This window comes from Pleurodeles waltl, chromosome 6 (genome assembly GCF_031143425.1).
Source record: "Pleurodeles waltl isolate 20211129_DDA chromosome 6, aPleWal1.hap1.20221129, whole genome shotgun sequence".
Classification (NCBI taxonomy): Eukaryota; Metazoa; Chordata; class Amphibia; order Caudata; family Salamandridae; genus Pleurodeles; species Pleurodeles waltl.
Window position 1 is genome coordinate 1,541,975,919 of NC_090445.1, and position 14,234 is coordinate 1,541,990,152.

At 44.7% G+C, this 14,234-nt stretch overlaps 1 protein-coding gene across 2 annotated transcripts in view; it reads left to right on the forward strand.

Moving 5' to 3' along the window:
* Positions 1-14,234, forward strand: part of PIK3CD (phosphatidylinositol-4,5-bisphosphate 3-kinase catalytic subunit delta) — a 479,399-nt gene that overhangs the window by 309,989 nt on the left and 155,176 nt on the right. For both annotated transcript variants that reach the window (XM_069241165.1, XM_069241164.1), the window contains exons 14-15: positions 265-408; positions 1,336-1,435. In XM_069241165.1, coding sequence (XP_069097266.1) covers positions 265-408; positions 1,336-1,435 — 244 coding nt within the window. The remainder of the gene's footprint in view (positions 1-264; positions 409-1,335; positions 1,436-14,234) is intronic.

The following is a 14,234-nucleotide window of genomic DNA, read 5'->3' on the forward strand; positions in this document are numbered from 1 at the left end:
ACTTTTAAAGTGAGAGCTTTCTTTTTAATTTAGACATTCTCTTGTTCGTCCTGCTGCACTGTTTACAAGTGAAGGAGAATACAGATTAACTACTGCAGTCAAAATGAAAGTAATTTTTAATGTTTCTCTCATTTTTCTTGTCTTTCTTTTTTGGTTACTTTCACATCACACATCACTCCAACCCCTTTTCCTAGTCTTTTATTTCACTCTTCTAGCATTGCTGTTCTGTCTGTCTCAATCATTTATTACCCTCACTCTCTGCAGTGATGAAGACCTCTGCCAGTATCTTCTGCAGCTTGTACAAGTGCTCAAGTACGAATCCTACCTGGACTGTGATTTGACTAGGTTCCTATTGGCACGAGCTTTGGGCAATCGGAAAATCGGGCATTTCCTCTTCTGGCACCTCAGGTAAGGACATATTTAGCAAATCAGAAATTCCAAAGGATTTTCAGAGAGCTAGAGTTATGTGTGAATGTCGGGCAAGAAACAGAATGCTAACAGCAAACCTTGTGTGCTGGTAGCAAACCCAATCCTAATAGCAAACCTTGTGTTCCACAAGCAAAGTGAAATGTCACTCCTAGGAGCAACCAGGAGACCCAGTCCTTAAGGTGACATTTTATTTGCATAGGATAAAAGCAGGAAAACATCTGTTGAAGTTGCAAATGAGGGGGGTGAGGGGGCTAACAGAATCCCTGTGTTAAGGGTGCAAACGGAAAATGACTCGACACAAAATTGTGTGCACGGATTGAACACGCTAGTGTATTTTGCAGGGCAAACCTTGTTTGCAGGAAGCTAACAGGGAAGTGAATCTAAAAAAAAAAAACTAATGAATAGCGAAAGAAACAAAATAGCAAAGTGAATATTACTTAAGGAGTGTGTGCAGAGAGAAAACATGGATCTTAATCTATCGAGAAACCCTTAAAATTAGTCCCTATAACAAACGTTGCGTGGAGGAAGTAAACAGAAGGTAACCATCACAAATATATAAAAACGGCAATGACTGCTCATGTTTGAGTCCACACCTACCTGATCAAAATGTTTTTTTTTTTTAGAAGGCTGTCTTATTTCTGTTGATATTGAACAACCCTATAACCATAATGCTGTTTCTGGGTAACTGATACATTTTTATGTAGTAAGCAGATCCACATGTTCTGAATCGTCCATGGGTGTCAAGTGGACCTTAAAGTTTGGAATGTTTTTGAGAGGGCTCAGGTTTAGTAAATAACTGCTATCTTATTGTTGTTTTTCATTTGAGGAGACACTGCCAAGTGCTTTTCTAGCTTGCCATCTGTATGGCTGTGTTGGCATAAGACTCTTGGTTTTCTTTCTCTATAGGTCTGAAATGCATGTCCCTGCTGTTGCAGTGCGTTTTGGACTGATTCTGGAAGCATACTGCAAAGGCAGCACTCATCACATGATGACCCTGAGGAAGGAGGTAAGATCTCAGGGTGACACATCCTTGTTAGCCAGTGTGACGTTCTTTAGAAAATTGAAGTCCGTGTTTTATGTTGTAAATATATTCCCTATCCTGCTTATAGTGCGAATTGGTCTCTTTCAGACATTTGGGAAATCCTACATTAAGAAAACTTTTCTGCAGCAAAATGTAATCACTGTCCGTTCATCCCCATTTTTCAAAATGTTAATATTTGATATAAATTTTGGATTTATGCTTGATAACATAAAATGCCTTCATTGTTGTTTGGGTGTAGCATTTACTTCTGGCACTCAGAATCACTGCATAAGGGTGCTGTACAAATTGCATGACATTAGCAGAAAATACATTGATTTTACTTAGCTTTCCTATGTAGATCAATTGCAGTGTTATCATGTGATAGCACTGCAGACCTTAATCTTAGCAAGCTTGTATGCATCTTTCAACCTTCTTCAAGTGAGAAAGAACTGTCTCTCCTCTATCAGAGGTTCATCTAGAGCTGGTACATAATACGACAGAAATGTTCACTGAGTCATAATTAAGTCTATGGAAACATTGTCTGCTTCCATTCTCTAAGCCAGTTTCCTTTGGCTTAGTTTAAGGTTAGTTTCCTCTAAACATTATCATCCATTGCTTAGTATGTACGCTTCAGTAATAGATCCCCCATTAATGTTTTACTGTAGGCCTCAGTCACAAATATCAGCTCAGAAATCACTACATTCAATTCATAAATTCCAAAAGCGTGTATGAAAGTAAATTTCTGAAACCATTGCTTCTGCATCACAGGATCTTCATTGATAGTTATAAAATTTAGAATAACTTCCTGCTGCCTGTGTGGAACTCCGACCTTCATATCCAATAGATGTTCAGAGAATAATGTACACAGGATGCTAATGTCCAAATGGTGATCAGCGCCATTCGGAAGCCTATTCAAGGAAATGTAGATTAATATAAAAGAGCCTATTTTAAAACTATATTGTAGCTTCCGAAATTTAATGAACCAAAAAAAGTTTTTCACTGCGAGGGAAAAACACAGCTTCATAGGATTATGTTGTGAAAGTAGACTGCTGTTCCTGTAAGGTTCCAGGAGCTTTCCCCATGATGCACTGTATTGGCAGTTTCATCTCGGGGTCAGTTCTTTTTTCCACGTGATAAGGATCCCAGAACACCTGAAGGTTTTCATACCTCTCTTCTTCAGTGAAACATTCCACAGAAACCAAATCTTTACTGATTCACTCAATGCCCCTTGCAACCATCTACCAAGTAAACCTATTTTTATACCAGATTGCCTCCACCATTCATGAAGTGCCCTTGTGGCATAATGAAGGCAGCTTCAAACACATGGTGTTTGAGCTGTGTCTCTATCATCATCCTATTGTACAAAAGTATGTGAGTTCTCAATAGGACATTAAAAGACAGAGAAAGGAACCAGACTGGAGGAAGGCTTGATGGCATGATGTTTAAGGAAGACCTAAAGAAGAAAAGGAAAGGAGAGAAAATATCTAGCCATTCAGCCTCAAGTGGCCTGCACTTTGAAACAGACGCTGGAAGGAGATTAAAGAAAGGAGAGAACAATATGGCAGAAAACTTCAACATCTGCACCATTCTCAAAGTCACTTCTGTTTACATTATGCAGTGTTCATTCTGTGGTCTTTTTCCCACAGGCAAGAAACACACTGATAAGGACCATGCAGGTGAGTATTTTTAAATTACACAAATGATGTCATTTTTTAACAAAACAAGGAATTTAAGGGTTAAGGTATGATTAGTAGATGGGAAAGGGTAATGGGGGCAGGGGTAAAAGAAAAGGCATTGGGGTTTAGGGATGAGCAGAGGTAAGGGATGCTTTTTAGAATACAGGGGAGGTAGAGTTGAAGGGAGGTAAGTTTCTTTTTTTTTTATTTATTTTTTTAGGATTCATGGGTCAGTATAGGTTAAGGGAGGTAAGGGTTTTTTAAGGGTCAGGGCTTGTACAGGTAAAGGGAAGTTAGGGTTTTTTTAAGGTTCATGGGGGTTGCGGTATGGAGTGAAAGGATTTTTTTATGTTTCAGGAGCTGGTAGAGATAAAGGAAGGTAAGTAGTTTTTCTGATTCAAAGGAGGGAAAATGTAAAGGGAGAAAGAGTTATTTAGGGTTCAGTAGTGGGTAGAGGTAAAGGGAGGTAAGAGGTTCTTAGGATTCAGGGAAGGGTAGACGGTAAGGGCGGTTAGTGGATGAAAAAAGGCAGGCTGCGAGGTAGGTACCCACCCAGTAACTAAACAGAAAAAAGGAGTGGGGATGTTTGAGAAGGTCACTGCCACAATAAAACAAAAAATAAAAAAAATGACATCAAGGACCTCAGCCCCAACATCCTCCTGTCAAAGGATGGATCATCGCCCACAAGACATCACCAACATGGGTCTTCTTCCCCATCTCTTTTGACACACTGTACCACTCTTCATTGAGGTTGAAAGACAGCAATGAATTTCCGATCTCAACAAAGGTCAAAGTGAACAAGAACGCTGTTGACACAGGCTCCGCTTCCATCAATCTCCATCGAAGTTGAGGCCTTCAGTGAAGTTTTCTGAGTTTCCTTTGCCTTAAATCCAGTCCATCCTCTGGGCATTGATGAACTCACCATTGTTGGACTTTCTATCACATTCCACGATGTTGTTAACATCTGATAGAGACTTTTAGCTTCAGATTCCTTACCTTAGTATTATCCCCAGGCATCAGACTGAATCCAGAAATGTTTTGTGGGCAATATCCCTGACCAACTGTAGGTGGCATAATTTGGCTCTTCAAGATGTTGTTGGCATCTTCTGTGCCTGAAGTGATGTTGCACAGTGCCTATATAGGTGCCATACAGGCACTCTGATGTCAGCTCATTTCCCACCAACGATCAAAGATCTGCGGAAGAGCTACCCCTAGTAAATTTTTGACAAATGTTTTCAATGTTTTGTCAAGTTCTTTTGAGGTTTTTCTTCCTGGTGTGGCAGAAATGTCATCTGAGAAGGCCAGCTTCAACCTCTGCAGCGCCTGTCATCGACTAGTGTCAGTGACTGACCCGCATCTTGTATGCCGTTGGTGCCCAACCATATCCGCAAGTCTTGCTCCAGCTGCCGCGCCATGAACACGAAGGCCTTGAGGGAGCAATCTCTCAAGCTTTTGCCAGCCCTGCGTGCCCCACCACAACAATCGAGGTCCCGGAAGTGATTGAGGAGTCTGATATCTTTGTCCCATTACAAGTTGTCAGGCCACTCGGATAAGTGCCTCCATAACGGCCTTCTCCATTTCCATCTGCTGACGAGAAAAGGAAACATCCACATTCTAGGCCTGATTCTACGGTAGAGCCTGCGCCTGGACCACCCCCACGCCTCCCTGATTTACCAGGAGCTGGACCAACCACAGCCCAACTTAAATAGTTCTATGAGGCCATACTCCCGACCTTTTGGTGGCCGACGCCTCTGGCTTGCCTTTGAGCTCCAAGGTGTCAACAGGGGCCTCTTCTGGTTCTGTACCAGCCGCTCCAGCCCCTGTTCTAGTGGGACCCCAAGGATCCATTCCTGGATCTGGACCAACACCAGTCGTACCACCTCATCCTTCATCAGCACAGTCCCAATACCGATTCTCCCTGAGCCGCCTCCTCACTGCCCCCATTCTGATCCCTGACTGACATGCAGCCAGAGGGGCGATGTCCGTCGCCGTATCTAGAGCCATGCCTTCCAGGCTGGAGCCTGAGCCCTATTCCTATGGGCTGGGACTCTGGGTGGAATGGGAGGGGGGGGATTGCTGGACCCTGAGGAATATCAGCTTTATGACACCTTGAACTGGTGAGGCCAGTGCACTGGATACTTCTCGAGATACTCATATGCTTTCTCCCCCTACCGTGGCTACGGAGGAAGGAGTGTCATTCGCCATGGTGGTGAGGAAGCCAGCTGAGGTCCTGGACCTGTGTTTTCCCTCAGTGGCAGTCCCAACGAATGTCTTGACAGAAGTGCTCCAGCCAAGAGTATCCCCATTCTGATCCCCTTTAATGATTCACTTACTGATGTCCTGCTTGGGACTTAGTCCAAGACCAACTCAGGGGGCTCTTGTGAACAGAACTATTGCCCACTACCACCTTCCTGCTCCAGGGGACACAAGATTCCTCACACAACACCCTACTCCGGAGAGCTTGGTGGTCGAAGCCTCCACATACCATGTAAATCCTGGTGTATTCCCAACTACACCACCAGATCACGAATCCAAGAGGCTGGATACTTTGGGTAAATAAGATGTTTTCTTCCACCAGCCTGGCACTGTGCTCCATAAACTCTGCGCGTCTTTTGGGCCACTGCTCCCACTCGCTGTGAGAAATGGTTGCACAGGTGCTGCCAGTGATCCCAGAGGAGGCCCGGGCCATGCTCTCCCAGGCTGTTGCTGAGTGGTGGGATGCAGTGAAGTTCACCATTTGTTGTGGACTCTACACTACCGACTCACTGGACAGAGCGGTTTCATTGATAGCAGCTTTACGGTGCCACATCTGTTTAAGAACAACTGGCTTTTCTGGGGATGCCCAGGTGTCGCTCATGGACATGCCCTTTGATGGCTTCCGTCTCTACTGAGATATGGGTGATTCTGCAATGGAGCGCTTTAAGGACAGCAGGTGTCCAGCTAGATCCTTGGGCCGTTCCATGGTCCCTTACCCCCCCAACCCGCCTTGTGCTCCTTTTGTTGCCACGGAAGGGGCTTCTAACCGCATCCTTACCTCCCCAGTCACTGCGGAGCGCACGCTTCCCAGCCTCTGTATAGCCGTGGACCCAGTGTCTACTGACCCCATGTGTCGGGCAACAAGAAGTTTTGCCAGTCCACCACAGCCCTAGCAGCCAGTGCCTCCAAACCTTCCTAGTCTGCCCTCATTCCCACATGGGCATACAGTTGGTAGCAGGAATCACCATCACTTGCCCCGCTGGCAGTTCATAACATCAGACAGGTGGGTTTTGCAGATTGTCTGAAAATACTACTCCATCCTCTTCGAGATTTCTCTAACACCCCCCCCACCCAATGCCACTCTCAAACCACAGGGTAAAGGAGGACCGTCTTTCCTGTCTCTGCCAGGAAGTGATTGCTCTTTTGCTAAGAACACCATAGAGAGGATGCCGATGCCAGAAGAGGGTAGTGGTTGATATTCCCACTACTTTTTAGTGCCCAAAAAGGACGTGTGTCTTCATCCTTTCCTTGACCTGCACCCTTTCAGTTTCATCCTCAAGACGTTCAAAATGCTCACTCTCGCTCAGGCCCTGTCTGCCCAAATCCCTATCCTGCCTGCCCACAGACATTACTTGGGGTTCACAGTAGGTCACAACCACTTTCCGTTCACTGTGCTTCCCTTTGGCCTTACCAGGGCCCCTCTGGTGTTCACCAAGATGATGGCGGTGGTTGTAGCTCATCTGTGGAGATCAGGAGTGCCAGTCTTCCCCCTACCTCGATGACTGGCTGTTAAAGACGGGCTCGTGCCAGGCTGTCATCTCCCACCTTTAGATTATGGCAGACCTCCTGCATTCACTGGGATTCACTATCAATGTGCCGAAGTCAGACTTTACTCCCTCTCAGACACCCAATTTTCATCAGAGCTGTTCCGGGCGTAGTGCAGATTCAGACTTATCCTCCGGAATGGCGAGTCGAGGACATCAGGCTATCATACTGATGTTTCAACCTCTGTCCTGGATTTTGGTGAGACTCATGTTGAGACTGCTGGGACTCATGGCCTCTTGCATTCTGCTGGTGACACATGTCAGCTGGCATATGCGGGCTCTGCAGTGGGACCTGAAATTTCAGTGGGCGCAGGATCAGGGGGACCTCTTCGACATGGTCCAGATCTCAGAGGGTACTGCAGATGACCTGCAGTGGTGGATAACGAACCGCAAATGGGTCAGTGGCAGACCCCTCTTCCTTCCCCCAACTAGATCTGACTTAAGTGGCAGATGCATCACTCCTGGGATAGGATGGCCATCTGGGAGAGGTGAAGATCAGAGGAATTTGTTCTCCAGCAGAATCTAGATTCCACGTCAACCTGTTGGAGCTCCTTGCAATCCGACTGGCATTGAAAGCCTTTTTACGCTCCATCAAAGGAAGGCTAGTGCAGTTCACAGACTACACCACTACCATGTGGTATTGCAACACCCAGGGCTAGGTGGAGTTCTAAACCCTTTGTCAAGAGGCCCTGTGTCTTTGGACATGGCTGGAACATTATGACATATCCCAGTGGTTCATCAGCTAGCGGGCTCGCTGAATGCCAGAGCAGACTAATTCAGCCGAAGATTCTTAGCAGACCACGCCTGGTGGCTCCATCCAGAGGTAGTGCAAGGTCTCTTTCAGCAGTTGGGAGAGCTTTGGTTAGATCTTGTTGCCACCACTGAGAATGCACAACAACAGCAGTTCTGTATGACAAAGTTTCCAAGGTGGCTCTCTCTGTGAAGTGCTTTTCGTCTCAAGTGGAGCTCAGGCCTCCTGCATGCCTTTCTGCCTATACCACTCCGGCCCAGATATCTCATGAAGGTCAGGTAAGACCGGGCCCAAGTAATTCTTGAGGCATCAGACTGGGCACACAGAGTATGGTATTCCAAACTGTTGAGCGTGACCATCGGCCCTCAGATCAGGTTGCCCTTTTGGGAGGATCTTCTGTTGCAGCAGCAGGGGAGGATCCTCCAGCCGAACTTGTCAACTCGCCTTCATGTTTGGAGATTTCAGCAACAGCTGTTGAAAACTTGAAACCTTCCTCCCGAAGTCTTATGATGTCTTCGCAGCCAGGCGTCCCTCCACCAAGACTGTATACACTGCCATTGGGGAATGTTTGTGTCATGGTGCATAGAAAGACATATCAATCCCCTTTCTGCACCCCTTTCTCAAGTTCTGCTTTTTCTTCTTTGCCTTGCCCAGCAGGGCTCTAGACTGGGCTCTCGTAAGGGCTACCTTTCTGCTATTTCTACTTGTCTGCGTTTGCCTGACCAGCTCTCTCTCTTCAGATCCCCTATTGTAAATAGGTTATTAAAGGTGTGCAACATACTTTTCCAACTTCCCGTTTCATTATACCCCAGCAGGACTTAAATCTCGTCCTCACTTTTCTTATGTGCGCTCCTTTTGAGTCTTTACACAATTGTCCACCCAGGGTCCTTGCTATCAAAACGGCCTTCCTCATGGCTATCACATCTGACAGAAGGGCCAGTGAGCTTCAGGGTTTATCATCAAAGCCCCCTTATTCGAAAATCTACCCAGACAAGCTGATGCTTCGTACAAGAGCTCCCGTTCTTCCACAGGTCGTCAATCCATCACTCGGCCTACTTTTTACGCTCTGCCATATCCTTCTAAAGAAGAGGAACTACTTCACCGCCTGGACCCAAAAAGAGTGTTGTCCTTCTACCATGATCGAACAAGAGAGTTTCGGGTGGATGTGTAACACTTTGTAGGGTATGTCGGAGTGAAGAAAGGTCTGGCCGTGCCGAAGGGAACCATCTCCAGATGGCTCATGCTCTGTATCAAGATCTGGTACGCATTGGCCAAGAAGCAACCCCCTGAAGGTTTGCGTTCTCATTTCTCCATAGCCAGGGCTCCAACCACTGCGTTAGCATGGGGAGTTGCAGTCCTGGGCATCTGTCAGGCAGCAATGTGGGAATTTTTTGCACATGTTCACAAAGTACTACTGCCTGTACAGTCAGGTCTGTCTGGATGGTCATTTTGCTTGTTCAGTCATGCAGGATTTCCTTGTGTGAAATTGGTCCGCAAACCCAGCTTCAGGGGAGGTATTGCTTGGGTATCTATTCTAAGGAAAGAAATCTGCAGCTAGAAGTCTCTATCAGATTAACAAGTTACTTTCCTTCGGTAATACCTTATCTGGAAGAGACTATGGGGGTCATGCTGACCTTGGCGGTCCATGACCGGCATGGCGGAGTGCGGCGGAAGCACCGCCAACAGGCTGGCGGTGCTTCCTGGGCCATTCTGACCGCAGCGGTAAAGCCGCGGTCGGAAAAGGGGAGCCGGCGGTTTCCCGCCGGTTTCCCGCTGGCCCAGGGAACCCGCCATGGCGGCGCTGCTTGCAGCACCGCCATGGGGATTCCGACCCCCTTCCCGCCAGCCTGTTTCTGGCGGTGTCCACCGCCAGACCCAGGATGGCGGGAACGGGTGCCGTGGGGCCCCTGGGGGCCCCTGCACTGCCCATGCCACTGGCATGGGCAGTGCAGGGGCCCCCTAACAGGGCCCCACAGAGATTTTCACTGTCTGCTTAGCAGACAGTGAAAATCGCGACGGGTGCCACTGCACCCGTCGCACCCCTTCAACTCCGCCGGCTCCATTCTGAGCCGGCGTCATTGCTGAAGGGGCTGTCCCGCTGGGCCGGCCGGCGGTCTTCTGGCGGTCGCCCGCCGGCCCAGCGGAAAAGCCGGAATGACCGCCGCGCGGTGCGGTCTTTCGTCGGGAACCGCTTGGCGGGCGGCGACCGCCGCGGTCAGAATGACCGCCTATATCTAGCCACAGATTCCTTAACCCACCCATCCATCCTACCTGTTCTGCAAACGAATTTCTAGCAACAAGGCTATCCCTTTCAAGACCCTAGTTTTCCACTCCGGTGGTCAGTGTTCTTCATTGCTACACACTTCAGGCATGGACAATCATGAAAAGAATTTCATAACGAAAGTAGTATATTCTATTAAGCTGCATTGTGGAATATGTGAGAACAGCAGCAACCTGTTTGTACTTTGTTTATGCCAGGACTTTTGATAGCTATTAAATAGACCCTGACATACTTACTAGAATTATGCATATTCGATCAGGGATCCTGTTTAAATAAGCATTTTTCAGCCATAAAAACACAGTTGTTGATTGGTGAAGATGCAATACCTACAATTTCTGCATTAAACTTTACAGAAAAAAATCTCTTTACGCTTCCAGGCTGCCTCCGATTCAGCCTTTGCCCAACTGCAGTAGTAGACATTCAAATTGCAGTGCGATTTATTACTATGCAGTGTAATTACTACACACTTACACACTTAAAAATTACTGCGAGGCGACAGCTTTGAGGCGGATTGCTTTTCGCCTTGGCTGCGCCAAATGCTGTCTGCACTTATCTGAGTACCTCATCATCCTACCAGTACTAACTTGCTGAGCATTTTAATTCCCTGTCTTCCATTAACCCACAGATGGTCAGATGCTGACTTGGCAGGTTTTATCGTCTGTTTAACCTACTTTGAACTGATTTATCACCGTGCTGCTTGGAAGAATAGTGAGAACTGACCTTCCAGCTTCTGCATCTATGTCAGAAATCAGGAGACAATAATAACTGTAATTTATCGGTCATTAAAGCCAAACTGGACTCATCACCGACTAACATTAACTCTTCAGTGACATGAAATGAAATAATAATTTTTAAATATGACTGTATGAAGGTAATAAATAGCACAAAAAATAACGGAGCCCCAAACATCAAGATTAGATATTGGCATTTTATTCATCTGTTTTTCATAGTTAGGTTTCAATACCACTGTGAATTCCCATCTTGATGCTTCATCTGATGTCCTTTTTATTGTCATTGTTCATCTTACTCTGTCAACATTTTCTTACCTTTAGAACAATTAGAATAATTCACTTTTTAATATTTAATGCACCCACTTATTATCAAACACATTAGCATCATGCACTGTTACATTAATATACAAAATAAATAGTCACATAAATAAAGAAAAAATATCACAAAAATACTACACTTTTCAGGTCCGGGTTGCATATCAAACGTGCCCTAATGTTAAAGAGCCTCACACTTCCATCAGTGACTCTGGTGTGAGATGCACATTAGTTGACCCGGACTGGAAGAAATCTCCATCTGGTGGCCAGGTAGTGCTGAGTAGAGACAAACCACACCTCTTAATGTCAATTTGCGTTATTGTGGTTTCCTCCAGAAAACAGGGAAGGCTGCTCATTGCAAATGATTTCTTAGCTTTGTAATGTAATTGTAATTATATAGCGCTTCATACATCAGCTGTGCTGCTCAATTGCATACGTTTAGTATGCTACAGCTGCAGCCACCATTGGACAGTGCTTGGTTGTAAAAATATTGAACAGGGCTGGACTGGGCTTTTATTCCACTGGACATTTCCCCACGGGGTGGAGGTCTTGTAGGCTGGCCTTGAAAGTTCACGCTACTCCTGAAGCCTCAGTCACTTTCCCCGGCTCCTTAGTATTAATTACAGCAGGCACAGGGAGGCTCAGAGAGAAAGAGGGAGCGAAGGAGAGGGAAGGCAGAGAGAAAGTGATCATAGAGGGAGAAGAGGAAAGAAGGTTATAGAAACAGAGTATGAATGAATGGGTGGAAAGAGAAAAATATAGAATGAGGAGACCAGGGAAGTGGGGCTGTTTTAAAAATGTTTGCCTGGCCACTTTTGATTCCCCAGTCCTGCCCTTGTGATAAATTGCAGGTTGTCTTCTTTTTTATGTCATGTGTAAGTGCCCAGAGTGGTGATCTGTCCTTTCTTGCATGATGATGCCTATGTATGTATGTGATGGTAGGAAGTGAAGTGAAAAATTGTACGGAGTCACTTTACATAAATTTGGTTAATACAGATGTTTAAGTTGAGCTATAGAAATCCACCAAGGAAGAAGTCAATGGCATGCATTGAATACAATTAGAGCACATGTTCTATTATTACCTACTTTTTCACAACATTATGCCTTTTTTTATGTTGCCTCATACGGCATGTCTTGATTATAAAATTCTTCATAAGTGTATTGTATTTTTAGAGTAGACCTTCTTAAACAGTAAATACGGTAAAAGCTACTAATTGATAGTCACTCAATTCATTTGTGTAAGGATGGGTCACCTCTCTTGGGCTCTGAAACGAGAATGTAGAGGTGCTGCTATAGCTGAGATCAGGAGCCGTGCCCACTAAATAGACCACACTATGCACACATGCCAATAGACCCGGTTCAGGCTGTCCCCCGCCTGACATTGCCTCTGCTTAAATAGACGTTAATGGGGGCAAATACATTTTTTCAAATCGTTTTTTTTCTAAGTCCCACTTTCCTCTTCTAATATGTTGGAATGCATGTGTATGCATTTAACTGTTCTCAATGTCACTTCAACTGCTTATGCCACGTCCCATGGCTGCCAGCAAACCACACATGAAACGCCTCTGACACTCAGGTTTAAATTGAATCTTAACCTCAGCACAGTTATAGCCAGTGTGTAGCATGCAGAATGACTGTGTTCTCGCTCCAAACCTGCTCATATTTTTTCATACTACTTTGCAAACCTCTCTGTGCAATCAACAATAGACCTTTTCCAAGATGGAGGCTAAATTAATGAGCTAGCTGTGTTGAATAAAACTGAGCAAATTGAATTATCTTGAAGCAGCATTCATAAGATTATCATATCCATGCATATGATTTGCTAGTGTCCTCTGGTTTTTCCACAAAAGCAGTGCTGATACAGTGTTAAAATCTTCTTACAGGCGCTGCTTGATCTTTAAACGTCAGATCATATGTAGTCTGGAAACATCTGATGAGGGCAACCTGTAATAGGTAAAGTAGTAAAGGTCTACTATGTGGGATACAAAATAGCTTTGCCAGAAATGTATTCCATAACTGAATGTTGTGATTCAATAGACTTGCCATTTGTGGATATTCTAAAACAAAAAAACATAAGGATGATGATCACTGGCTTAACCGTAAGCAGAATGCCACTGAAGACATCAGTGATGAGCCATCATGCTCACAACAAAGGGATTTAAGTCAAAAGAAAACAAAGTGTTGCAACTACGATGTTGAATATTTATCAGTGTGTTTCACATGTTCAGAACATGATCAGCAACCACAGTGAATGCTATATTGTGAAATTTAGTCAAATAACGCCATGACACCTTCTAAATTATGAAGACATTTGGAAACTAAGCATAAAGAATCTGCTACCAGATCCACAGAATTCTTCAAGAATAAACAGCAAGCGCTCTGACACAATAGAAAAATAATTCAGGAAACTGCAATAGGATAATTTAATGAAAATGCTCTTAAAGCTTCGTATGAAGTGTCCATGCTCATAGCAAAAACTTGAAAACCTCATAAAATTGCTGAAGAACTTATATGACCTGCTGCCAAAGCCATTGTGAGTGCATGGTTGGAGAGGCAGCAGCAAAAGATTTAGATTTGGTGCCATTATCTAACACTGTAAAAAGGCAAATTGACAAAATGTCCAACAATATAAAAGAAAAGTTGAGTGAAAGAATTTGTAAAAGTCAGCATTATAGCCTACAAGTAGATGAAAGTTCGGACATAGCAAATAAGTCTAATACATTAGATAAGCATTTAGGGAGAACATTATCGAAGAGTTTCTGACATCAAATGGAATTCAGTGGTCAAAATGCATAGGAATCAGCAGAGTTAGGGCTTCTGTCATGTCTGGGAGACTAACTGGGCTTGTTGCACAAATAAGGGAAATTAACTCTTTAGTTGTACGGCATTATTGCATTTATTGAGATTCATTAGCCACTAAGAAAGATGCCAGAGGAAGAGGTCTTCTTTGAGTTAATCAAAATTGAAAATTTTATCAAAGCTAGGTCACTAAATTCAAGGGTTTTCGAGCAGCTTTGTCAGTCCATTGATAGTGATCATCATTAGCTTTTGCTGCATACAGATGTCCGATGACTGTCTCCTGGTAGAGTTTTGCCTCTGCTTTTTGAATTGAAAGATGAAATCAGAGTATTTTTCACTGAACTGGAATCTCCATTTGCAGTTGATGAGTGCTTATATGGTTATACTTGGTTAGACATGCTGGCGTATATGGCAGACATCTTCACTCATTT